The 27,924-nt window shown below is 34.5% G+C and overlaps 1 protein-coding gene across 1 annotated transcript; it reads right to left on the reverse strand.

Annotated features, from left to right (window-relative positions):
• Window positions 1-18,532: 18,532 nt before the first annotated feature.
• Window positions 18,533-23,583, reverse strand: LOC133298655 (NAC domain-containing protein 21/22-like). Its single transcript, XM_061497983.1, has 3 exons — window positions 23,324-23,583; window positions 20,170-20,444; window positions 18,533-19,336 (listed from the first exon to the last, which is right to left on the reverse strand). The coding sequence occupies exons 1-3, from the start codon at window positions 23,487-23,489 to the stop codon at window positions 18,869-18,871; spliced, it is 909 nt and encodes a 302-aa protein (XP_061353967.1). The 5' UTR covers window positions 23,490-23,583; the 3' UTR covers window positions 18,533-18,868.
• Window positions 23,584-27,924: the final 4,341 nt, after the last annotated feature.

Consider the following 27,924-nt stretch of genomic DNA (forward strand, 5'->3'; position numbering starts at 1 on the left):
TGGAGGGTTAGACTCGCTGTTATTCCTATGTTCCAGATGGTCCTTTTTTAGTCCTTTTCCCCTTCATTTCTCCCACTTCTTCTTGTCCCTTTCTTTTTTACTTTTATTTATTTATATATACATATATTTTTATTTCATTTTATTTTATTTTATTATTTTATTTGTGTATTTTTATTTATTTATTAATTTATTAATTTTTTATTTTTTATTTTTTACTTTTTTTCAACCGTTTTGTATCTTTCATGTGGGTTCATCCACCACCGACCCCAATTAATTTGGGATAAAGGTGTTGTTGATGTTGTTGTTGATGTTGAAGGGGGAACAATAACATGAAATTCTGAGCTATTGTTTATCAATACAAAAACTTGATGGATTCAAATACCCAAAAGGGAAAAGATTAAGTAGAACTAGCATGCACATAATCTACTAAAACTAACAGCCACAAAGACACCCACTTCTCAATTCATCTTTAGTCCACACTCATAACAATACCAAATTGACAAATTCAAAAGTGAAACATATCACCATAGTCACCCAAAATCATACAATAGGATTAACCCAATAACCAGCGAATAACATAAACCGATCGTCGAGATTGGGAGAGCAGAATCCTCCATCCATTCATTTTAAATAAGGAAAAAATGAAGAAACCCAAAATCCAGAGACTCAAAATTTATGAACTTTAATACAAAACAAGTGTAAAATTAGGGAGGAAAAACAAATATGACCCAATGAAATTATAGAGTTGTTCGAAACTTTCCAATCAAAGCATTTGGTAGTGAAAAAAGAGAGGAGAAAAATAAAGTTTTACTAAAGAGAGGAAGAAGGCTTGCCAAAGAAAGGCTGCGAGTCGTGCATGCAGAGAAAGTTAAGTAGAAATCAATCCCCGAACCGAAAAGAATGACTACGAAAACAATGGAACGAAAGGAAATTAGAAAGTGTGGGGAGCAAATAGAAATAAAGAAAATGAAGAAAGTAACCTTAGGGCCATGGTCAAAGATGCGGCAGCAGACGTGGTGAGTTTGAGTTCAAGGAAGGAATGATGAAGGAAGACAAAGAAAATGGCATGCTGCAAAAGCTTAGGAATGATGAGGAATGCAATCGGTGACGAAGAGAAAAACAAGCGAAAATGAAAGAGAGACAACAGTGCAAAGAGCTAAACCCGCTAAGAAAAATGTTTTCTAATTGTGAATGGTTGAAATCTCTCTAAGTTTTTTTTACCTTAACTTACAGTTTGTGACGAAAATTCATGGTCTGTCTGAAATGAGCATATAAAATTAGAATTTCTTAATTTTAAATTGCGACGGAACTAATTATTCTGTCGCAAACCTGGTACTCACTATTGCTGGTTCATTTTTTGACCCGTATTCTGTCGCAAAATCTGTTGCAAAGTGAGACAATATTATGTCCTATCGCATATATCTCATTAATGGTCATAAATAATTCCAATGGCCATTTGACTAAGTCAAATCCGTCACAAATTGTGATGGATCATTTGCCCGTCACAAATTTGAGCACCATATTTAAATTTGTATTTTTAAAAATACAGCTAATCTTACTTCCGAATTGTGAAGGAATAATCTTTAGCAAATTGTGACCATGTAAATTTCCCGTCGCAAATGCGGTCGCAAACTAAGCTCTATTTTCGAATTTTAAATTTAAAATACCATAAATTTTAATTTTCAATTTGCGATGGAATATTCCGTTACAAGTTACGACGAAAATCTTATCCCCTCGCAAATTATGGTAATCCGTTGCAAATTTCGTCGCAATATACGATGAATTTGACGGTCAATCGCAATTATTTAAATTCATACCACTATTTGTAGTGTGACTCAAGGTACAGAGGACCTAATGAGTACAATAGTTGATGAGGATGTTGATTTCGTGAAGTCTTACTATGAAATGCTTGATGAAGAAGTCTTACTAAGAGCATGACTCAAGGTACATAGGGCCCAATGAGTACAATAATTGATGAAGCATGATGTTGATTTTGTAAAGTCTTACTATGAAATACCTGATTAAGTTTGATGATGATTTGACATGTGTATTTAATGATGACAACATTGAAAAACTTATCTTTCGTATCCGCATTATGAATGATGAAACACTTAAGGGAGAGATTCAGGAAGAATTTGCTGAAGATGATATTTTCTTAAAGAAAATAGAAAGTAACATGCTGACTGAAATGACCTTATGAGGTATCGCAAACGTCAACAAAGTTTTCATTAAAAGTACTAAAGTTCAGAAGTTCCCAGTGCCATGAAGAGGTTGATGTGATAAGGACCATAAGCAACCACTTCATTGAAGTTCGGTGTGCTCTACTGGACAAATTGTGTGTTGTCATTCTTTCGATGGTTCTTATGTCAATTATAGACATCTGTCTATTCTTTGCGATACAATGACTTATCGGGAGCATTTGATGGCAATTACATATCATAGTATCCATTGAAATGATACTGGACCAATGATGGGATGCTCATTTGAAGAGACTGATTATATTCTTCTTGATGTTGTAGTATATGCTGAGACTGATTATGTAACACCTTGTGTGCACCCGGTGTATTAAACATACAGAAGGTAATAGCGCAGCTAAATAAATGTGGAAGCAAACTTTTTCTTTCCAATTATGACGTCATTAATTATTAACCAAGTGGATTACTTATTCTTTTTCAAAATATCGCCTGTATGTAAATTGCAATAAATAACTAACTGAATATCCTCATATCATAAATAGTATCGAGTCACGGAACTACAACACGTAGACCGGACCATATCCTGATACATAAGTACAACTCCAAACTAGAAGCATAACTGATATCAATGTGGCATGGACAACCCCCATGCTCACCCAATAAGGCAACAAAGCCAACAATGTCTCAAATCAAATAACAATATACTGACAGCAAAGCATAATAAAATCCAGGCATATCAGTCAAATAACATGCATAATCAGCTCAACTCTGGCCTCCTGCCACCAGAGGTCTCAACCTCAGAGGTACCTGTACCTGAAAATGTGCCCCAACACGAGGTGAGATCTCTAAAAAGAAATCTCAGTAAGACAAGGGGTCCTCAAAGATCTCTCCACCCCAAGCTCACTTACATGTGCAATATAAGTTCAAAAGCATAATATCATCATCATTTCAAAATCTGTGCAATGCAGCATATATCCATGCCATGTGTCTATATACATTCTACTAGCCAGAGAAATAAAGGTAAGACTTACGTACGTCTACAACCCACAATACTCTTGTACCTCACCCACAAAGTTACCATCTTGTATGTCTCCACATACTCAGGGGTTACCGTCTAGGTGGAACACCACATACATATCATATGGCAAAGAACTCATAAACAACTCAACAACATGTCAATATTCATCACATATATTTCAGAAAACACATCATGCATATAACCTTCCCTCCATGAGGTATGATGGAACCAATAATGGGCAAAACCGAGGATACGAAAGCTTACCTCTCAAGCTAACAATCCAATCAAGAGTCCACACCAGCCCACGGTCACCAAACAACACAATCACGGTATGTTTATATCAAGAATATTATCTATATATGTTATCTAGAAGTTCATTACATTACGACGTTTTATTTTTCATTTAATGACCATAGGCTTCTCCAAAAGCCATAAGTCTTCAATACTTTAGGTTCTGACTTACTTACATCATTACAAAGGTTCATTCTATCCAATATAGGGTCCATAAACCAAACCCACGTTTCTTTTTGGACAGAACAGCTCACACTACGAATTTTCCCAGAATATCCGGATATTTCACGGGGGCATATCCGGATATTCATATCCGGATATCTCAAACCCAATATCTGGATATCCACATCCGGATATCACAAATTCCATATCTGAATATCAATATTTGGATATCATATCCGGATATTTCGCGACAGAATGCAGTTTTGTATTTCGCGAAGATATCCTTCCAAGACATCATTTTATCAAGTTTCCAGACGTTCAATCATGCATATTTAGGTGTGTTATACCTTACCAACCCTTAAGTTATCAACTTTCACTTATTATATGCATCAATATTCATTCTTTCTATAGAAAATCAAGAACAAAAGGGAGTGATGCATACCCAAGGCTCAAAACAGAGTAAAAGAGTGGTCTTAAAGCTTTCTACACAGCTCCAAGGTTCTGCTACTACAAGACCACGAAAATGCTCATCAAGCTTGGTCTTTTCTCTCCAAAGGTAGCTTCTTGAAGCACCAAGTGCCAAGAAAATGACTCCCACTTCACTTACCAAGAAGAACAGCCCCTAAACTTATAACACCTCGTATTTCTAAATGTATAATTATATGTGAAAATGTGAATTAAAGGGGTAGAATTATTGAAAATCCTGAAAGTAGGGCCAAAATGCGTAAAAAGAGCAAAATGGTAATTTACCAAACACGTAACCCGAGGTAAGAAAAATTGACTGGAAGGTCTCAAATGGGAAAAATAATGCCGAAAAAGGACTTAGAACGAAAAATTAAGTGGATAGGCAAGTTTCGGAAAATTTGATGAATAATAATTTTTCCTGTGTAAAATACTGCGGTATAATTGTACCGATAAGCTCGAAAATATGATTAGTATTTTTAGGAAGTAAAAATATGACGTGAACGAAAAAATACGTAGGTTACGAATTTGTGGGTTAAATTGGGTGCTTTAAGAAGGTTAAATGACATGTGGGACCCACTTAAGTGATTTAAGTGACAAATGGACAAAGTTTCACTCAAAATCAGATTTCTCTCTCCTTTCTTTCTCCTACTCCCGTCGAGTCTTTTCTCCATTGTTGGGGTTGGAAGCTTTTGATATTCTAACTCTTTTTCTAGACACTTTTGAGAGAAACTCCCAACTACAAAGTTGTTCTCCACCCTCTTGTAAATGACTTTCATGTAGAGAGCATCTTGTGGGGAGCATTGTGGAGGGAGAAAACCCCATAAATCAGTCACAAATTTGGTATGATTTTGGTAAAATTTTGGGGATTCTTGTGTTGATTCATTGGTTGAAGATCATCCCCTAGGACCATAGGGAGCTATTGGTGGTAAGTTTTCTCACTCTCATGAAGCTTTATTGAGATCATAAAATTGATAAGGGTTTTGGTTATGTGTTTAGTTGTGGTAGTTAGGAGCATTAAATGGTATGTCTCCTTTGCAATTAAATGCTTAGAATGATAAATGATGATGATTGATGCAATAAAAATTATTGTGATTTAGAAAATTGTAACTTAGTGAAATTTGAGTTGAATTTCTATACTTTGTGAATTGGCATGATGATAGGAGTGAATAATTGAGTTGTGGATCATGGTATGAGTTAATAATAGGATTGTATGATATGCGAAAGTGTTGAATTGGATTGAATGCCCCTAGGTTGGTGGGCATGAGCAATTCGACCTATTGAGATCTTTGATGGTTTGATGATGTAAAAATGGTATAGTTGATGTTATATGATTGTGAATGGTGTTTAAAATGGATGGTAGGTTGGTGTGAAGTGTGGATTTGGATGGAAGAGCATTGGATATATATGTATATGTGGGAATTCGACCTATAAAGAAAATTGGAGAAAAATGGTGAGAAAAAAATGGTAAAATCAAGGGTTGGTGCCTTGGTGCATACATGGTTATGGTGATGAGTTAGTTCAACGATTAAAATGCTTGAGATGGTTGAAGAAATTAAATATAGGCTTTAGGCTCAAGAGGTTATGTTGGTTAATATTATTGCGAAGTAATTGATTATATGCAATTGGTAGATCATTGTTGTTTGATCAATATAGGTTGCCTCTCACGGACGCAAAACAGACTAAGCTTGGAGCTTACGAGTGGAGCATTGCTCTTGGAGTTGAGGTAAACCTTTGGAACTTGAATTTTATTCCCTTGTGTGCTCCACCACACCTAGTAGAAGGTTGTGGTTGGATTTTGTGCTTTTGGCATTGTGTGAATATGTACGTTCATGCATTATTGCTTGATTGTGTGATATGCTTGGAGCATGTTGTGTGTGAAATTTTGTGATCTCTGGCCAGTAGATGTGTGTGGTTTGGACTTCCGCTGGAGATATCTTTTGGGGATTCCAGTCGGGTTTTGCTGTGGGGCCGACTCTGGGAGCGGCACCAGGATGATCCAAATGTGGAACTTCCGCTGGATAGGACTCATGAGGAGTTCCATTTGGGTTTTGCCATGGGGTCGTCTCATCCATAGGAGAGGCACCATGAAGCTTCCTGGGAGTTATATGATGGGGTCCTTGAACGAAATCCTTATGTGGATGTTCTTGGATTTGTGCCCAGTTGTTTGGTGACTTTGTATGTTATGCATTTTACATGATGTTATTGTTGCACATTGAGTGAGCCATGGGGTGGTGTGATCCTCTAGTACCCTTGATTTACTGAGATATATTTGTATATCTCACCCCGCGTTTGGGGACATTATTTCAGGCTATAGTGAGCATGGAGGAGCTTCGGGCAAGAGGCTCGCTTAGTGGAGGGGTCGAGCATGATGTGCATTGGGAGAGCATGGCATTTGGAGGACTATATTTGATGCACATAGCATATTGTTTAGTATTTTGGACTTAGGTTATGAACATATTGTATATTGATATTGCCATGCTTTTGGGTGTTCATAACTATATGTTAAGTCTTTGAAATTCATGTATATTTTATGCCTTTTGATTATATTGGTATTTTGTTGAGCATGAGACTTGTCTGTGACCACATATGTTGTATTTAGAGGCATTTGGATACTTGTGATGTAAATGAGCCATATGATGTGTAAATGGAAAAGGATATGGTGAAGAATGTAAATGATGCATTGATTAATGAATATGCATTATGGAAGGGGCTAGAGCCTACATTAGATCTTGTGTAAGTTGTATTTTGGGTAGTGAAGGGTTAGGAGTGGATTACATCACCCATTTTGTGATTAAAATGCTGTCATCTGTCATTTTTACAGTAGGGTAATTGATTACCTTTCTTTGGTAATCGATTTCCTGAAACAGTTGACGCCAAATTGAGCCACTATGTTGTAAGTAATCGATTACCATTCCTTTGGTAATCGATTACCTAGTTCAGTAATCAATTACCAAAAGATTGGTAATTGATTACCAAAAACAGGGAAGTCCAAAATTGGCTACTGTCTCATTCTGGAGCCTTTGGTAATCGATTACCACTATTGGGTAATAGATTACCACTGTGTAAAATTTTGAAAATGTGTTTTCTGAAATCTAAAATAAATGGTATTGCTTGGAGAGATGATAATTAGTATGTTTTATGTTTCCGTGAGTTTTGCATTTATAATTATGGGGTTGTTTTAATTATTTACGGAAATGGTTAATGTTTAACAATGAAGATTTAATAAAAGGAAAAAAATTCACCCGTAATTTAATTAACTCAATTACCGTGATTGTAACTGCGCTTAATATCATATGCAATGATAATATTACCGGTACGTAACAGGCTATTACAAAACTCACCTCACACAGTGTCAACAACTCAGAAATGTAGTATCTCTCTCCCTCACAATGCTCACTCACACCTAGCTATGGTGTTTTGGTGAAGAAAATATGAAGAAAGATGATCCTTTGAAGGTTTCTATGGAGGAGGAGAAGGGTGGCAAGTGAGAAACACAAAACTTCAGAAATGGAGGCATGTAGAAAGGGTAGAATCTGACCTAGAAACTTGTGCCATCATATATATAGTCTCATTAAGTTTAATCTTACTGTATTAGCACTATTAGCTCCGCTAATCATTTTAATCTCAATCTTCATATTCCGAACCTAGCTTTTTTTCTAAGATTTGTCATATTTTTATTATAATTTTCGCAGCACTTTGCCGGTACGCATTTTATAGTAGCCGATATAAGTTCTGTCATCAGCACTCATTATTATGACTCCAAATTTGATATTCCAGACCTAGATATTATTCTAGGAATATTCATATACTTATTATAATTTTTCGGGATACTTCATCGGTACGTATTTATACTGTGATGCAGAACCGGTATCCACACTTTTCGTCAAAAAAATGACTTTCAGCACTATTAAGCCCTTACAATAATTATTTTAGTCTTTCCATATTAATTCAAGGTCAACTATGGAATTTATCTCTTAAACTCATAATTAAATTATTTAAATTCCTAATTTAACGGTGCGGGTTGTAAGAACCTGCACCGTTAATTAAGGAATTTAATTAATAAATTATGAGAAAATAGGAAATGATTTCATAATTGACCCTAATAATTATTATGAGGCTCTAATAATTATAGTAAGTGAGTAAGAATGCTGAAAGTTGCTTTTCGGAAGAAAAGTGCAGATACCGGTTCTGCTAGTCGGTACAAATGCGTACCGAAAAAGTATCCCGGAAAATTATAATAAGTGCATGTTAATTACTAGAATAATATTTAGGACTTTGAAAACGAGTTTCAAGTCAAAATAATGTGAACTGGTGCCAGAAACCGGTACTGGCTATGAAAAGCGCGTACCGGAAAGGTGCTCCGAAAATTATAAGAAAAATATGATAATTCTTGTAAAATTGAGTAGGTTAAGAATCCAAAGTTTGGGATTAAAATGCTAAGCGTAGCAATTAAAGCTAATACTGTGTGTTTTCCTTTAAGTGGGCTTTAAATACAACTTTTGCACACTAACCTAGGCTGTCAGCCATTTGAACGTGAAAGTTGGTGCCTTGGAGCTGCTAACCAGCCACCTTCATGCCTTGCCTTGTTTCCTTTGAAACTCAACCAAGTTGTCACCTTTTCCTCTAGTTTCTTCACCAAAACACCTTGGGTGAATGAGAAATACTTGAGTGAGTGTGTTGTGAGCTTCATTTTGAGTTTGTGGCCTTGTGGTAAGGTGAAATTGCTGACCTTGGGGTTGTCTTGTGGAGTTTGGGCTTGTGTGACCTTGTTCTTGGCTTCTTGAGCTTCAAGAAGCCACCTTTTGGCACAAAGAACCTTGCTTGTGTTGTCATTTTCGTGTGCCTTGAAGGTCAGACCTGTAGAGGCAGTGTGATGAGCTCCAAGAGCCATTGTTGCTTTGTTTTGAGCTTTGGTAAGTTGTACCAACCTTTATCTTGTGTTTTGATGAGTAAAAGAGGTGTATTGATATGTTTAATGAGTTAAACAAGTAACCAACTGTCATATTAACATAAATGAACCTTAAGATGCATGTTTAAGCTTCTGGAAGTGTTAAAATGGAACCTTGGAGGGATATCTTCGCGAAATGCAGAAACTGCATTCTGTCGCGAAATATCCGGATATTTGACATGGAATATCCGGATATGGATATCCGGATATAGGAATCTGGATATCCGCATATTGATATCCGGATATTGCCAGAGTGATATTCGGATATTGCCTGTGAGATATCCGGATATTGCATATCCGGATATGTCCCCGAGAAATATCCGGATATTCTGGGTTTGCAAGGAACAGTAGCGTACTGTTTATCCAGAACTTATCTATGGGTTTGTGGACCCTAGTTTGAGGAAGTTGAACTTCTGTAATTAATTAATGTAAGTCAGAATCATATGATTAAGGGCTTATGGCTTGGTGAGAAGCCTTAAGACGTAAAACGTAATGGAAAGGCATTGTCTTAATATCGTATGCTTGCGGTGCATTTTATTGATGTATTGTTGGTCCATAACAGATTGTGAATCTGCTGTGTTTGGACTTTGAGCTGTGGACTCTTAGCTTTGGGTGTTAGCTTGCAAGGTAAGCTTTCGTGTCCTCGGTTTAGCCATGTTTTGGTTCCACCATGTCCCATGGGGGTATGGTTATATGCATGCTATGTTACATGCTTTGAGATATATGAATTGTTGTTGAGCTTTATGTGTTAATAGCTTTTAATATGCATGTGTTGTCCATCTTGACGGTAAGCCTGAGTATGTGGCGTCATACAATACGGTGATCCGGGGTGGATACAAGCAGCGTCTTGTACTTATTGTGGGGTTGTAGACGTACATCCTGCATTTCTCTGGCCAGTAGATTAGTATTGACACACATGACATGATTATCTGCTGCATTGCACTGATTTAGAACTGATGATGATAAACTGCTTTTGAACTTATATTGCACATGTAAGTGAGCTTGGGGTGGAAGATCCTTGAGGACCCCTTATCTTACTAAGATTTCTTGTTTAGAGATCTCACCCCACGTTTGGGGAATGCTTATTTCAGGTTCAGGTAGTATGGTGACTGATGCCTCTGGCGGCAGGAGGCCAGAGCTTAGTTGATGATTTTACTGCTTATTTGTTAGCATGACTGGGCTGGATGCTGTTTATGTTTTTCGCATTATTATTATTATGTTGTTGATGTTGAGACTTATGTTGGGCTTTGTTGCCTTATTTGGGTGAGCATGAGAGTTGTCCATGCCACTATGTTGTTAGTACTTTTGAGTTGAGTTGTATAAACTGATAGTTGGTCCGGTCTACGTGTTGTAGTTCCGTGACTAGAGACATACTTTAGGTTGTTTTAATTAATGAGGTATTTCAGTTAGCTGTTTTATTGCAATTGCATACAGGCGATGTTTTATTAATTGATTAATAAACAAGTTGATAATGATAATGACATCATAATTGAAAAGAAAAAGATATTCCGCATTTGTAATTAAGTGCAGCTTAATACGATAGTATGATAACATTACCGAATATATACGGGTTGTTACACGGGTTCTTACAGATTACTGAAAGGTCCTACCGAAAATATTATGTTAGATCAGCTTATGCCCATCGGCATGGTCGATTGTGCTGTAAATCATTTAATGATGACATACTGAAGAATGCTATCAAGCTCTAGCTACTAAGTTACATAGATGGACTTGATTTTGGCATTATGCATGCTCGTTCACCAATATCTGGAACTCTATATCATGAAAACTTGATGTCTCCAAGTTATTTGTTGTGCACAAATCTACGGTTGTGTTTTATTTCTGATGCATAATTTTCAGCTTATGTTGGTAAGATGACTTTTTCTCCTACTCCATCTCCTGCATATATAATCATCCCCTGGTTATAGCTACACCTTCCTAAATTCTATGTGATTTCCCTTTTAAAGCCAACCTATATTTATACCCCTATAAATAAAGAACCCATTACCAAGAATCTTTATAGTTATCTAAATCTCATTTACAGAAGATACATGTAAGATGATGATGTTAACGAAAATTTCATCTGTTTCTGCTTCATTCTACCTCGATCGGTATTATATACGCTGCTAATTGCATATCACTTATCTTGTCTTTGTCATTGCTTTCATCAATTTTTTTTAATTGCATATTATATTATGTTAGGGATGGACACCAACATTCACTGTATAATAAAATACATTTAATTATATTTCAAAATTTGGGATGAATCTTAATTCCTTCGCAAACCATATTCGAAATTTCGTCGAAAAATCCATCGCAAATTGCGACGGAAATAGTCTAATCACCGTTGCAAGGTTTGGTCCCCACGTTTGCAACGATTGTAGTAGTCAAAAAAAATTCCATCGCAATATTCCGTAGTAAATTATCCGAATTTGCGACGGAAATTTACGCCATCGCAAATTGCGACGGGTTTTGTTATGGGCCCAACGAATAATGAATCAAGCCCAATCATGGAAAGCCCAAGTGTAGATAACAACAACCATACTAGACCAATGAGAAGAAGGGAAACTCCATTGTGGATGAGAGATTATACTTGTGAATAGAGAACAGATAGAGGAAACAAGTGAAGCGGTGGGTCAATCACATGTTAACAAGTAGGATAAACGGTTGATTGTTAGGTTGATATGTGTAACAGATTGTGATATGTGTAAACCAAATTCATATAAGTAACAGGCAATGTAAATGTACAAAGCATCTAATGAATAATACTTGAAGTCCCTTTCAATTTCCGCTTTTGTTTCTCTTCTCTTTCTTCCTTCGATACAATTCGTATCATCTGGTGCTTTCATTGACGCCATTCACCATGCGAATTCAGGAAGTTGCAGATGAATTGCGGTCTGAATTCAAGTCGGAAATTAACACCACTCGATCTGATCTCACTCAGAAGCTTGATCAACTTACAGAATCAGTTCTTGGCTTGGATGCTCGCCTCCGAGAATTCATATCCAAGTCCCATAGTTCTACACCAACCAGTTCCAAGAATCAGAGTTCCAATGTTGATTCCACTGTTCCTCACTTCCGTTTATCATAAACACCAGAGCAATGTGTTTTGAAATCCATCAAGGTTGACATTCCCTCTTTCCTGGGATCTGACCCTAATAATTGGATCTTCAAAGAAGATGTTTCACATGTGATGAAAAATGAACTTCCAAACAGCCAAACCATTATCTTCTCAATCATCCACACTGCCCTTCAAAAAGCTCCCCCTCGAAGAAATTCTCAGGAAAAGAGAACTTGTCTTATGTTTCACATGTGATGAAAAATGGACTTCCGAACACAGATGCAAAGCAAAAATGTTCCTTTTAATGGGCGAAATGGATGATGAACAGCCAGATATAGACGAAGAAATTCTTTGGTCCCCTAAGGATGTTCCTCCCGCAGCCATCCCACAGCCCAATTCCGAAGCAACTATGTTCTCATTACCCAGCTCTTGTAATAATAGAGCCTTAATTTTGGATGCTTGGATATGTAATCATAATGTTAGTGTGTTGGTGGATTCTGGAAGCTCTCACAACTTCATCAATCGGGAATTAGCCACCCAATTGAATATTCCCATGACTCACTCCAAGGGCATGAAGGTTTTTATGGGCAATGGAGAATTCTTGTTCTGTGACAAAAAATGTACCATGATCCCATTGACAATTCAACACCACTCTTTTCTGGTTGACCTCTGGGTGTTGGAATTTCAGGATTTGAGTATTATTCTGGGTATGACATGGCTGGAAGGTTTAGGTAGAGTGACCCATGATTATGTCACTCAATCCATGGAGTTTGTCAAGGATGGTAAATGGATCAAGTTACACGGTGCTTCTGATTCACAAGCATCTCAACATGCTGAGGGTGTGGAAAATGCCTCATGTTGCTTACTGTCCACAACCAGTCCAGCTGACCAAGAGGAGAAAGTGTTATCTGACTTGGCTGCTATTAAACAAACCCTCAATCCAGTGTTATGGAGTGTCTTACAGGAGTGCAGGGCTGTTTTTCAGTCACCTCAATTTATGCCTCCCTTTCGAGGAATGGAGCATTCAATTCATTTAATGGATGGGGCCAAACCAGTGAATGTGAAGCCTTATAGGTTTCCTCACCATCAGAAATCAGAATTGGAGAAGCAAGTCGCTGATCTCCTCTATGCAGGTTTTATACAGCATAGTAAGAGTCCATTCTCCTCTCCTGTGTTATTAGTAAAGAAGCAAGATGGTACCTGGCGTATGTGCATCGATTATAGAGCTTTAAATGCTCTGACTATTCCAGACCGGTTCCCTATACCCACCATTGAAGAACTACTAGATGAACTATTGGGAGCAACAGTGTTTAGAAAATTGGACCTTAGGGCTGGCTACCATCAAATACGTATGTCTCCTCAAGATGTCTTCAAAACGGCTTTTAGGACTCATGAAGGGAATTATGAGTTCCTTGTGATGCCTTTGGGACTCTCAAACGCCCCTGCAACTTTTCATGCAGCTATGACCCAAATATTTATACCCTACTTGAGGAAATTCGTCATTGTAATTTTTGATGACATTCTTATATACAGTCATTCGTTTTCTGATCATGTCCAGCATTTAAGACTTGCTCTTCAATGCTTGCATCAGCATAATTTTTTTTTCAAGTTCAGTAAGTGTGCTTTTGGAGTGGTTGAGCTTTCTTATTTGGGACATATTGTGGGTGTTGAAGGTGTTAAGGCAGATCCCAAGAAGGTGGCTGCTATGGTTGATTGGCCACAACCCCATTCTATTAAACAACTTCGGGCTTTTTTTTGGGTTTAACTAGCTATTATCGAAAATTTGTTCAGCACTATGCTGCCATTGCATCTCCACTTACTGATCTCTTAAAAATTGACAAATTGGTTTGGACTCCTGCAGCTCATGAGGCTTTTTGCAAGTTGAAACTGGTTATGAGTTCCACTCCTGTCTTAGCCTTACCAGATTTTTCTTCTCCATTCATTGTTGAGACTAATGCTTCTTGTGTGGGCATAGGTGCTGTCCTCCTTCAAAACAGTAAGCCTATAGCATTTTTTAGCAAGAAGCTAGGCATCCAATTGTCCAAAGCTTCTACCTATGTTCGTGAACTTTATGCCATCACGGAGGCAGTAAAAAAATGGAGACACTATTTGCTTGGAGCTCATTTTATTGTACGGACAGATCACCAAAGTATTAGGGAGTTGCTATCCCAAACCATCCAAACACCAGAACAACACAGGTATGTCCATAAACTCCTTGGCTATTCATTTTCCATTGAGTACAAACCTGGTTCTTCGAATATAGTTGCTGATGCATTGTCAAGGAAATTTGAGAGCACTGCTGCTGGCTCCTTGTTGCATATGTTCTCTGAACCACAATTTGGAGTCCTTGATACCATTAAGTCCGAAAATCTAACAGATCCAGACTTAATAACTTTGCACCAACAATTGGCAAGTGATTTGTTGGTTACCCTTCTTTCTCCGTGAAGGATGGCATTCTGTATCATAAGGGCTGTTTCTTTATAGGCTCCAAGTCCAAGTTAAAGTCAGAATTGATTGAGGAAGCTCACTCCACTCCTTTGGGGGACATGCTGGCTCTCTGCGTACTTTCCTTCGCTTATCTGCTTCCTTCCATTGGCAGCATATAAGACGTGACGTTAATCAATTTGTTCAACACTGCATTATTTGTCAGCAAATAAAGACCACTACTGCCTCACCTTTGGGATTACTTCATCCATTGCCTATTCCTGAGTTGAAGATCTCTCTTTAGATTTCATTACTGGCTTGCCTCAATCCCATGGTCTTTCTGTTGTCTTAGTTGTAGTGGACAGGTTATCGAAATATGCTCATTTCCTTAGACTGAGCCATTCCTACACAGCAGCAATAGTAGCTAAGGTATTTTGTGAAAACATTGTCAAACTCCATGGGTTTCCCCGTTCATTGGTTTCTGACAGGGACCCGATCTTCATGAGTCAGTTTTGGCAAAAGATGTTTGCCTTAAGTGGTACCAAGCTCAAGACCAGTTCTAGTTATCATCCACAGACGGATGGACAATCGGAGGTAACTAACCGTTACTTAGAACAATATTTACGAGCATTCTGTGCTGAGCAACATCACCGCTGGTCTTCTTTTCTCTGTTGAGCTGAACTCCATTATAATTCTTCAGTCCATTCCTTCATTGGTATGTCTCCTTTTCAGGCGGTTTATGGGTGGTTACCTCCTTCGATTCCCTATTATCCTCGTGGATTAGTTAAGGTTGAAGCTTTAGACACCCTTCTGTGCCAGAGGAATCAGATCTTGTCCAGTCTTAAGACTAATCTGGTGAGAGCTCAAGACAGGATGAAAAATCAAGCTGATAGGCATCGACGTGACTTACTCCTTGCAGAGGGTGATCATGTATTAGTCAAACTACAACCTTTTCGTCAACTTTCTGTTGTTCGGAGATCACATCAGAAACTAGCTAAAAGATTCTATGGTCCTTTTGCTATCAAGAAAGTGATTAGCCCTGTTGCCTATCAACTAGACTTGCCAGCCACATCTAAGATTCATCCTGCATTCCATATCTCTTGTTTAAAGCCATTTCGCGGGTCTCCTGGTGTACATTTCTCTCCGCTTCCATCTCATTCTGTTGACAATCAACCTGTTCAGCAACCTCTTGCCATTTTGGCTTCACGTTCGTCTGTGGTTCGTGGCATACCTCAGCTGCAACACTTGGTCCAGTGGACTGATACCGTACCTGAAGATGCATCATGGGAATCAGCTACGGATTGTGGATGAGAGAGTAGTTGTTACGAGCCCAACGAATAATGAATCACTACTAGAAAAAATCTCTATAGCGACGGAATTGCTATGAAAATTCTGTCGCTAATTTCATCCTCTATACTACTTTTCGTCGCAAATTTTCTCGCAAAATCGTTTGCGAGGGAATTTGTGACGGGAAGTAGTAGCGAGGATGAAATTAGCGACGGAATTTCCATAGCAATTCCGTCGCTATACAAGTTTTTTCTAGTAGTGAATCAATCCCAATCATGGAAAGCCCAAGTGTAGATAACAGCAACCATACTAGACCAGTGAGAAGAAGGGAAACTCCATTGTGGATGAGAGATTATACTTGTGAATAGAGAACAGATAAAGGAAACAAGTGAAGCGGTGGGCCAATCACACGTTAACAAGTAGGATAGACGGTTGATTGTTAGGTTGATACGTGTAACAGATTGTGATATGTGTAAACCAAATTCATATAAGTAACAGGCAATGTAAATGTACAAAGCATCTGATGAATAATACTTGAAGTCCCTTTCAATTTCCCCTTTTGTTTCTCTTCTCTTTCTTCCTTCGATACAATTCGTATCAGGTTTTGTGATGGATCTATTATGATAGATATTTGGACAAAATTTTGTCACAATTGCGTGACGGCCGCAATATTTGTCGCAAATTGCAACAACTTCAAGACCGTCACAAATGCCCGTCGCAATTTCATACTTTTCTAGTAGTGAATGGTGTAGAGAAGAGTTAATGAATTTTTGTATGTACAACATTCCTCTATGGAGGCATTTTGGTGCTCGAACATCAGACCCCAAATTCTTTAGATATCCGAATAATATATACGATCATATGATTCATGCTTATGATATAATCATAAGCATATCAAAATCAAATACCTACTACTTAATTGTCTAAGATTCTTACATTACATCAGCATGTAATATAATTCAAAACTCATAAGAATTGTAAATATGTGGACATGAAAGTTTGCCATATTTTAATTGACCTTAATATCACTCTTTATAATTCTTTCATCTATTATTATGCCCTTTATTTTTATTAATTTTACCCTTTCATTAATTTATAAATTACAAACTACCTTTTTTTATTTATCACGAAGAAAATGTCATTAATATTTTTTTATTTATTAATTCCTTTTTTTTGTTAAATACCTATATCATTATTCTTATTATCATTACTATATCTAAATTGATGATGACGATCATTTGTGTATGTATATGTATTTATAACTAAAAAAATTCAATTGCTAAGTTCAACAAAGTAATGGCATTAAGTGTAATTAGGAATTCAAGATGAGATTGAGCCTGTATATGCATTTGTGTTAAAAATCTGATATAGAAAATTTGCTGTTGTTGTGGTCTTGTACTACCCGAACCAAATTAATTAGATAATCGATTAACCGGCGGAGAAATTAAAAAAATGAGAATCTTCTATAAGTTAAATTTTAATGCATTATCAATGTAATTATTTATAAGTCACACTCAAAATCCAATGTTTAAACATCTAATTAAGTTGTTTGGTACCTCTTATAACTAAATAGCCTTTCGGAAGGGGATCAAAACCCTTGCAAAAAAAAAAAGAATGAGAAACCTGAGTTGGATTCTCATCAAATAAATCTTTGAAGAGAGACGAAGAGTTTTAATTGTGACTAAGCTCCGACTCATGATTAGACCCATAATCAACTCAAAGAGTTGAAGATTATGGGGATACCCGAAATAGACTTGCTTTAAAGAAATAATTAGGATCGGTAGAGAACGGAAAAAAAAAAATAAGCAAAATTTATACAAGGAAAACACCAAACAAGTCAGCGAATCCTTTGGCTGAGGTCATAAGGATTTAGTCTTCTCTCATTGCAATTGTCTGTTCCTATTAATCCGCCCCACGAAAGAGACAGTTTCAAGATGATAAACTTTACTTTGTTTTAACGTGCTTGACATTGCACTTGATACAAAAAAATTCACCTAAACAAAAGGTTATGAACATTCAAATGAAATGCTTTTGCTAGGGATTAAAACGTTAGAAGACAATGTTATGGTTGAAGAAAAGTTGTTCTGCTAGGCTACCACTGCCGAACCAAAGAAGAAATATATATTGAGTAACATTCTATGATCAAAGGGGAAATTGATTATTTAAATTTCTTTCATTCTTTTAGTCTGAATTAATAAAATTATATATAAATCGTACATGTATTGCATCAGATTGGCCCAGTAGTTGTACTAAAGAAACAAAATCCATGGTTTATTTAATCACATAATTATAAAGATGAAAGGTATTTTATGAATGTCAGGATCACCTAATCTTCTATTATTAATTTTCTCTACTATTGTTATGAATAGATAATTACATTAAAGATTTATTAAATGCACACAAAACTATTTAGCTTAATCTTTATTGATTTTGTTTAGTCAATTATTGTGTTGGTTGTGAAAAAGATTTTGATGGTATGTTTTTGTCCACTAAAATGTGATTTACTTGACCAACGATAGCTACTCCTTCGATAAGATTTCCAATTTTTTTTATTTTTTTATTTTATTTTTTGGGGGATGAGGGGAGCATGATAAAGTTTTGTACCTAAATAGTATATGACACTAATCATTTCATATTTGGATTTAGATTGCTATTGTCTCAAGAAAACTCCTCAACTTTTAATGTAGATCATTTGAGCTTGCATTACATTTCAGTTCATCATCTAATTTAACAAGAAGAGAAAATACATACACTAACTAAATTAACTACAAATATTATGAAGTTTCAATTACATTTCCCATTTTCCTAATATATTGGGACATATCATGGATAGGTATATAGTAATATCTAACACATGGGTAAAATATAGATTCTCACCATCACTTAAAACAATGGATTTTCTCCTCCCCCTCTTTTAGTTTTTTTTTTTTTTTGGTTCTTGGTGACATGGGAGAAGAGGGTTTAATCTATATAGTGGAAGTCACACCAAGAAAGTCAAGGAGGAATGAAGTAACACATCAATAATTGTTCCACATGTTGGGCATACCCACTTCAGATAAGTAACTCTCAGAACTTCCTTCACCTAAGCTTGGTGACCCTTTTAGACATGGGTTGGGTTGGTTTCTTTCCATCCTTGTGAGCTGACTCAAAACAGCTTTTAATACTTTGTTGTCACATGAAAAAGGGTCTAAGCAAGATTCCAAATTGGGTGCTCCTCCATATGTAGTTGCATGGTTGGCAGGTAATTTTGGCTCCATAGTGTTTATGTGGTTGAAAATAGGATTTGTTTGGTTGTGAGAAAAAATGGAGAAGCAGGGCACTTGCTCATATTCATCTGCATTGGTTTGAGCTTGGTCAAAACTGATGTAAGAGTCCATTAATGCAGGAAGAGATGAAGAGCCTGTTTCATCATAGCAACTATCCATGCTAGGTTTGGCAGCAACTTCTCTGTTTTTATAGAACACCCTACACAAAACCCAGTCTTCCTGTATGTACACAAGGTGCAATTTTTTTTTTTTTTTAATTAGAACAAGCCAAGGTCTTCAATAATGGATGAAGCAAAATGTTAAGAAATTAAAAAAGAAATAAATATGATTGCTCTTGTAAGGTTATGCCTTGTCTCAAATATAACAAATACCCCACAAGTTATCTTTAAATGTGGGGAATTTGTTACTTTCATAGGCTTACATATGTATTTGATAAAAAATTCAAAGAGGATCTACTTAGGTTAGCTACCCAATATCTTTTGTAGTCACATTCTAACCAATAGCCAGGTGAGACAAATTTGGTTTCGGTAGAGAGCAAATTAACATATTCCAAAAAGTCAAAAGTCATTAAATATTTATTTGCAAATCACATGCTGCCTCCCTAATTCATGCAAAGAAAATGATACTAGGATATATATTCAATCTGGATCTCCTTGTATTTAATGGCTCATATAAATAATAAATTAGAGTCATTATATATAAATAGAATCAATGGTTAATATTGTGTATAACACTTACACATGTGTAAATTTATTCTATGTAAGGGCAGTATCAATTTACATTATTGTAAGAATAAAAAGTCTTATATCCAATTTTAGTCATTAATCTCATTTGCCTCTAATGACTCATATAACTAATAAATTAAAATAGTTAGATATAAATATGATATAACACTTACATCGATGTAAATTGATTCTGACATATAATTTTAGGAGGGACGTTTGAAATAAAATGTTAACAACTTAATATATAATACTTTAGATAAATGAATAAATATATATAATTGAAATATTTTAAAGAAACAAAAGATTAAATGAATCCATTATGCATACCTTGGAAGAAGGAATTTTAGGAGGGCCATGGGGACCTTCAATGCGAAACTCATGCATGACCCAATCACTTTTCCTCCCTTTGGGTGCCCTTCCTTGATAGAACACCAAAGTCTTCCTCATCCCAACAAGAGTGCCTTTGCGGAGGATTGGCCTATCCTTCCCTGTGGCCTTCCAATAGCCTGAGGCAGTGGCACGGTTTGTGCGTAGCCCTGTTGCATATTTACGGTCTCTCTGTGAATAAAAATACCACTCCTTCCCTCCCACACATGCTGTTTCTGCATGCACAACCATTCATCAATCATCATTACTATACAATATTTTGAAATTAACTTGTGATTGAATGATATATCATTGCTAAGATATAATTATGGGTCAGAATCATTTTACGTAAGATACACTCTCAATCTTGATTATTGATATTTTTTATATCTAACAGTTTTGATTTATTAGATATGTAATCCGTTAAATGCAAGTAAATCAATAATTAAGATTTAGTGTAAGATTTTTTATTCTTATACTAGTGTAATAAGAATAACATGCCCTTGTAATTATAAATACATTACTATGTATAATAAAGAAAAAAAACGAGTGAGATATCATATAGAAACATGGGTGTTATTATTATTATTATTATTATTATGAATTTTAGAGATATATAATCTCTGGATTTCAGTAAGATGAGGAACATGTGCAGTTAGGTCAATAAGGTGTGAATGAGTTTTGTGTTTAAGTCAACTATATGATTAGTTAAAAACAACTGTTCTCATTAACAATATTATCCCTTGGTTTAATATAATCCTGAAATTAAATGATCATTACTTTTCTTTCTTTCTTTCTTTTTTTTCTTTTCTTTGTCTTATTAGAATTGATAATTTTGATTGTGGTAGAACATGGAAATATTTTGGTTTTGTTTTTGTGCAGAATTTTTTTTTTTGTTACACTAATATAAAAGTTAGTGGATCTTATTTATTTTTTTTCTTATTTTTACAATGGGATTCACTCATTTTTATGTGAGTGTGACAGATAATCTTTTTTACAGTAAAAACAGAAATATTTTTTCTATTATGTTATGGACTTCGAGATTTATTTTAAAAATATATATATTTTCGCAGACATAGAAATACATTTGGTTCTTAAGCAATTATTATTATTTGAATTTCAAATTATTCAGTTACTATTTGTATAGGCCCCATACTTCCATTTGTTTCTGAGTTGCCAATCCTTATCAGTTTCTTTTCATATATGACATGCTTATTAAAATACAAAACTAATTATGGTGATTTCATAATCAAACAGTTGATATTATTTCCAGAATAATATAAACTATGAAAGCATGGCCCAGCATACCAAAGCATTAATGTTGACCCATCATATCAGGCCTAGAAATCTTTTATGTCCCTTTTATAAAAATTACTAACAAATGGCACACATATATTTTAAAATTCAAGTAAAATTTTAAAAAAACAAATTAAAAATATTTAAAATTATAAAATAAGTATGTATCATTAATTCTGTTAGAATTTATATAATATTTAAATTGAAAAAATATACACAATTAATTAAAAAATTAAATTTATGTTTTAAAGAAAAAATAAAAAAAAAATCTTGAAATATTTTTTGTCCTTAAAAAAAATTATACAAGGGATTAATATTGCTTATTTACTAAAATACTCACTTCAAAATATCCAACTAAAGAGAAAAATACATGGTTGGATACAGCTAGAATAATGATAAAGCTTTTATCAAAAAGAAAAAAAAAAGTAATGATAAAGCTAGAGAGTTCAATCACTTTTTTTTTTTTTTTGATATAAGAGAGTTCAATCACTTTAACATGACATGTAAGGTAATCAGGTTCAGGTAAAGACGTGTCGTTGCATTATTAGTTTATTACAGTGAAAATCACTCTCAAACAGTTTATAATAGGACAAGTTCAATGTGTCAATTTATTCAAAACTCTAAAGAACTTTTTTTCTTTTCTTTTCTTTTTGAATACATAAACTCTAAAGAACTTTGAAGGTGATAAAATCATATATGATTTTTAGAGCTTCCCATTTAAAGCTGCTAACTAAGGTGTATGCACTTTTGTGTAAATGTATCCATATAAAAATTTATAGCAGTAATATTTTTAGGTACGGATGAAAAACATGGCTTTTTTTTATTAAATTAAAAAAAAAATCTCCAATATATTTATCTTTGTTATATATAATACTTGAGTGCAACCACTTGTCTGTATGTGTGAATATGGTTAGGATTGGAATAAAACTTATGTCCCATATGAAAATGCATAGGCTTATGTCAACGAGGATGCTCTCTAATTATTTCACAAGCAAGAAAATATTCAATTAACATTTAGATTATAACTAGTATTATTGATCCTAGAAACAAAATAATAATAATGAAAGTATATTGGTGTTTCCATTTAGAATTCATTAATTGGCATGTATAAAGCAACATAATCATAACTAGTAACTATTGGCTTCAATGGAAAAAACTTCATGGACTCTTCTACATGACATATTTCTAAGACATAAGTGTTGGGTTATATATGACCTATGAAAATGGAATTTAATTTAACTTAAAAAATAAATTTTCCCATGAAATAATTTGAAAAATGAAACTTTGGAGATATTCTACAATGCGTCATTAGCTACAGTTGGAAGGATTCATTTCCCTATCAAAGCATACACTGAATAAGTGCATGTATATATTGGGATCTATTATAGCCATTGCAGTTGCTATCATCACCTCACCCACACAATCAATTTACCCTTATCATGTTTTGAAACATAACAAGAATACAACAAAAATGAAAGTAACAACTCATTTGTAATTTACCAACCAATAGCAAACCGAAATGGATCAAAACATTTCCATTATAAGTAGCATATTATGTGTGGGGTGCTTGAGTGTGAGATGAAGAAAACAATAGGAAAGTTTCTGGTTCAATTTTATGAGAAAATTTAAACTATGAGTTATATCCAAGATAATAATTTGTTTAAGGTTTCCAAAGAGATTCAGGACTAACGAATATATAGAAAAAAAATTAAAAAAACGTGACAAGTATATATGTATATATATAAGGCAATAATTATATGTTATACATTAGAGAATGCATGATAATGAGGGAAATTAAGAGTATAACACAAGTACTCACCTGGAATATCCCATGGTTCACGCTTGTTAAGGTCAACATCAATCATGAGAAGGGAATCGCAGTGTGTCACCTTCTTCATCAAATAATCACATACAAGCTCTTCATCTCTAGGATGAAACCTGAACCCTGGTGGTAGCTTTGCCTCTACCATGCTTATGCTACTCATTTTCTTTCAACAAAGATATAAATAGGAGATGGAGAAAGTGAAAGTGAAAGAGAAAGAGAATAGAAAAAGAAGTTCAAACTTCAAGTGAGAAATTTGAGAGATCTCAGAAATATGAGGGGAAGAGAGGTGTGTATATATAAATGGGAGAGGGAACACAAGATGGTAAGTCAACTTGTAATTATGTGCAAGTAAGGAGGGTAGGCTTGTAATTAAGCTGTGCATCTCCTCACAGAGAGACTATGTGTATGATGACGTGCACAAACCAATCACTGCCACCTTGCTGAATTTATGTGTTAAGAATTTATTTCCATTTGTTAATAATTTAATTTATTGTTTGGAGATAATATTATAATAAGATAAATGTTCATATTAAAAAAGAAAAAGAAAAAAAGATAATAAGCTAATTATTATAGTTAGCACATGAAGCAGCCACTCTCAAATCAAAATAGGAGGAGGGGTCACTAGGTGATGAGTGATGACATATAGTCATTAATTTTAGTTTTGTCCACTTGTGCATGATCTCTCTCCTCTCAATTAATTTATTCTTTTATGTCAAGAATTAATAAATTTTTGTACATATGCTTGGTCCAAAACCTAGTGATAAATAATCCCCATGAGTTTTTTTTTTTTTTTTAATTGTATTCATATTGGTTGTTGATAAGCTGGCATCCACAGCATTTTTCTTGAATGACCTTTATTTAGAACAAAACTATACGAGTCATTATTTATTAATTTTGTTTATGGGTCATAGTGAATAATTTATATCTAATGAAGACAAATTAAGGAAACACACAGCCTAAAGAGTATTTTGTGCTGAAATCTGATAGGAGGGTAGGGGAGTTAGAACGTTAGGTGATCAATTTCGTCATTAGATTTAAAAAATGGGTAAATACAATCACTTAATGGTTTGATTAGTTGATTTATTTAAACCACGAATTAACCCACAAGAGTTGAAAAAGGCTACTTCTCTTTCAATTATTACAAATTCTTATTTAGGCATACATTAGTGGATAGTAAATAATATCCATATCCTCTCATGAAACAGAAACTAATATTTGTAATCCAAAAAAAAGAAACTAATATTTTGAGCAACTCTTGGGAATGAGAGAGAAAGCAATCCCGTACGGTTGGTTTTTTTTTTCCCCCATAAATTAAATAAGCTCCAATTTGCTGAAATATTCACCCATCACAAAGTTGAAAAGAAGACCTTTCGTTTCCTTTTAAAACTCAAAGGGTGAAGTAAGATTTCAAGATTAGCATAAGTTCATATTCAATAGAATTTTATGAAATAAAAATGCAATATTAAAACCTTTAAAGTAACATATGGATAATAATCATTCAGCACGTACAACATAAGTAATTACCAAAGTATATTGAAGTGCAGTTAAAGAAACTTTATTAATCTAAATTTTTTAGCATATATAAAAGATGAAATGTAAATAAGTAATTAAAAATAAATGCAACTATTTTATTTCAACCCTTCGTACATGTTAAATACCCCATTATGCTATAGGACGAGATGTTAAAAAATGAGTAATATATATGTAGTAAAATATTTTCAGAATAATTTAAACTTGGTCGTGTGAGGGTTACATTTGTCAAACTTAACACTGTTATGCAAAGTAGTATGTGTATAGTAAACAAGAAAGAAAAAAACCATCATTCTTGATTTATAATCTATCAGAAGTGACACCTTGACAATTGTCATTTGGGTAGATTCAGAACAAATGAAAAGTTGCTTCATATATATACTCAAACTACATATATGCTATAGAATTATGATGAACATTTAGGCCAAGTGGATACAGCCACACGTGAATTTGATTGTCAATGCAACTTATTTACTGTGTTATTCTAAGTCAACTTAATTGACATTTTCCTCCTACCATTATTTCAAATTCAATCCATGAATAGAGAGAGGAGAAAATTGAATATACGTATTATAATTGAAGTCATCAAGAAAATAGGGATATTGATAGAGTAATATAATAACAATGGTTGAAAAGAGGCACATATTCATGATGTAGACTAAAACCGTGTGTGCTATTGCGATCATATAAAAATAAACAGTTGGGGTTAGGGAATTTGATGACAAGGTTTGGCAAACGAGGCAATTGGGTGGCAAAATTGACTATTTCAATTTTATTTTTATTTTTTTGGTTAGGTAAATATAGGTTCTCCATTTTTAGGTATTGAATTTCGGTGAAGGGGTCACGTGTGTACCATAAATGTCTTCATGGAAAGGGAGGTGGCGGCAAGTGTGGCTTTTTTGAGCAATTTGGTATGAAGAAGAAGAAGAAGAATGGTGGGGTTTGAGTTTCTGTGAGCAAACTCAATTCAAAGTCCAAACATCAAACTGTTCATTGCAATAGTGATCATTGTTTCTTGCTTGAGCGTGCTAAACAATAAAACGATTTGTGAAGAAATAATTATGCAAACATCATAAAAAAAATTAGATTATAGTATTATATATTAAGAAACTAACACTTATTTTGTTATAGAATCATCTTGACCCACAATGTTATTCTTTTGAATGATGCAGTCAATTTTTTTTACACCCATATGATTAAGAAAAAGTGTAATTCCTTATGCATCTCTCTAGAGTCTGAATATAATATTGCACTTGTCTTAGTTAAGTACTAGCCGTTTCTGAAGTGTTGAATTGAACTTGACAGTTACTAGACAGATTTTTTCTGACAGAAATTCAATAAAAAGATTCAAAATTTAGTAGTTATGATTTATGAATGAGTTGAACTAGTGCACTCATCGTACTAGACTTGGCCCATTAATTACACACAGTGGCACTTCAATTGCCTAAAATATAAATTGGATTTGGAAACGAATCTTCTATTGTTTATAATATAACTGCATCACATGCAATTGAATATTCTCAAACTTGCATTTTTTATTATTATTATTATTATTATTTTATCATAGAAGATATAAATTAAAGGTGGAGATCGTCTGCAGTTAATTTTTCAACCATAAGAGTATCGTGATACGAATATTGAATATTCGCTTAGGTTCACTTTGGTGTAATGTGTAATCAAGTGAAGTGTGATTACGGGGATGAAAATTTGGAAACAAATGGTATGTTTTACTTGTGAACAGAATCTCTGTCATGTGCCAAAAATAAAGAAAAATAAAAAGAAACTAGGTTTAGTTTTTTTCACCTAGGTTAAAGAATAATGGATTTGTTTATTAGAATTTTGAACATACTGATTTTAAGGGTTGTTCTTAAAACATAAAAGTTTTACAATCTCTTACAACTTATTTTTTTATCGTTGATTTCTGTCAATCCAACGGTTATGATTTATTGAGTCACATTTATTAATTAATTATAATTTTCAATAAATTATAACCGTTGGATTGAGAGAAATCAACGGTAAAAAAATAGATTATAAGAAGTTATAAAACTTTTAGGTTGTAAGAATAACGCTCCTCAATTTATTTTAAATCATCTAAAAACCACACAAGAAATTAAACCATTGTTACAGCAAGGTTGCACACCACTTCCCGCCGTTTGGGAAAACTCAACATCAACGTGTGTCTTAATTATTCCAGGCCTACCATTTGCATGTGAGCATTATCAAGATGGGATGAGGAACTGGGATTATAACTTTGTCAAAGAAAGTAGGCCATGGCTTCATGATATTAGTGTATAAATATATGTATATATCTACATCTATATCTATATATATATATAATACATATATCGACATGAAAATTATATATCAGAAATTTGAAGCAAATTCAACATCCTGATACTTTAGTGAAAGGTTACCCTACCACTACTTAAAGTAACACAAAGTATAACGCATACATCCATAGAAGACTATGTTCTGCGCTTTAGGTATTTGCTGGGAACGGAAATATTTAATATGTTCCAGGACCATCCAATGATTTGGTGCTCTCTCTCACAACACTAATTTTTTCTTTTCCTTTTTATTCCTGTTATTTTTTTTCTTTTCTAATTTTGCCCTTCCATTTACACTAAGGGACCACCTAAAAAATAGTGGTCCCCGACCACAATGAATTTTATCAGTACCATGCACAATCTGAGCTAGCACATCAAACTTACCAATATCTAATGACTCTTTTTTCAATGTAAATCCCACAAGGGTGTGGTGACTGAGGTCAAAGTCCAAACAAAGAAATTCAGAAATAACATTAGCCAAGTTAACAGGCATCTAATACTAAAGCATCGTGCTTTAGGTAGTGTTTGGTTGAGGAGAAACTTTATAATACTAAGAAAATGTAAATACTAAGGATCTGTAGGGAAATTGAGTTAGATAGGAAAATTTTAAAAAAGTTGTTTGGTATGGCAAAATTTTACCAGGAAAATTGAGTGAAATTTTTGAATGTATGTTTGGTTGAAAATAAAAATTTGATGGGGAAATAGATAGAATTTACGAAAGCAACCTTTTCTATAAAA

The sequence above is a fragment of the Gastrolobium bilobum genome, unplaced genomic scaffold, assembly GCF_033153095.1.
Source record: "Gastrolobium bilobum isolate Gb01-03AN ecotype WA unplaced genomic scaffold, APGP_CSIRO_Gbil_v1 utg10414, whole genome shotgun sequence".
NCBI classification, from domain to species: domain Eukaryota; kingdom Viridiplantae; phylum Streptophyta; class Magnoliopsida; order Fabales; family Fabaceae; genus Gastrolobium; species Gastrolobium bilobum.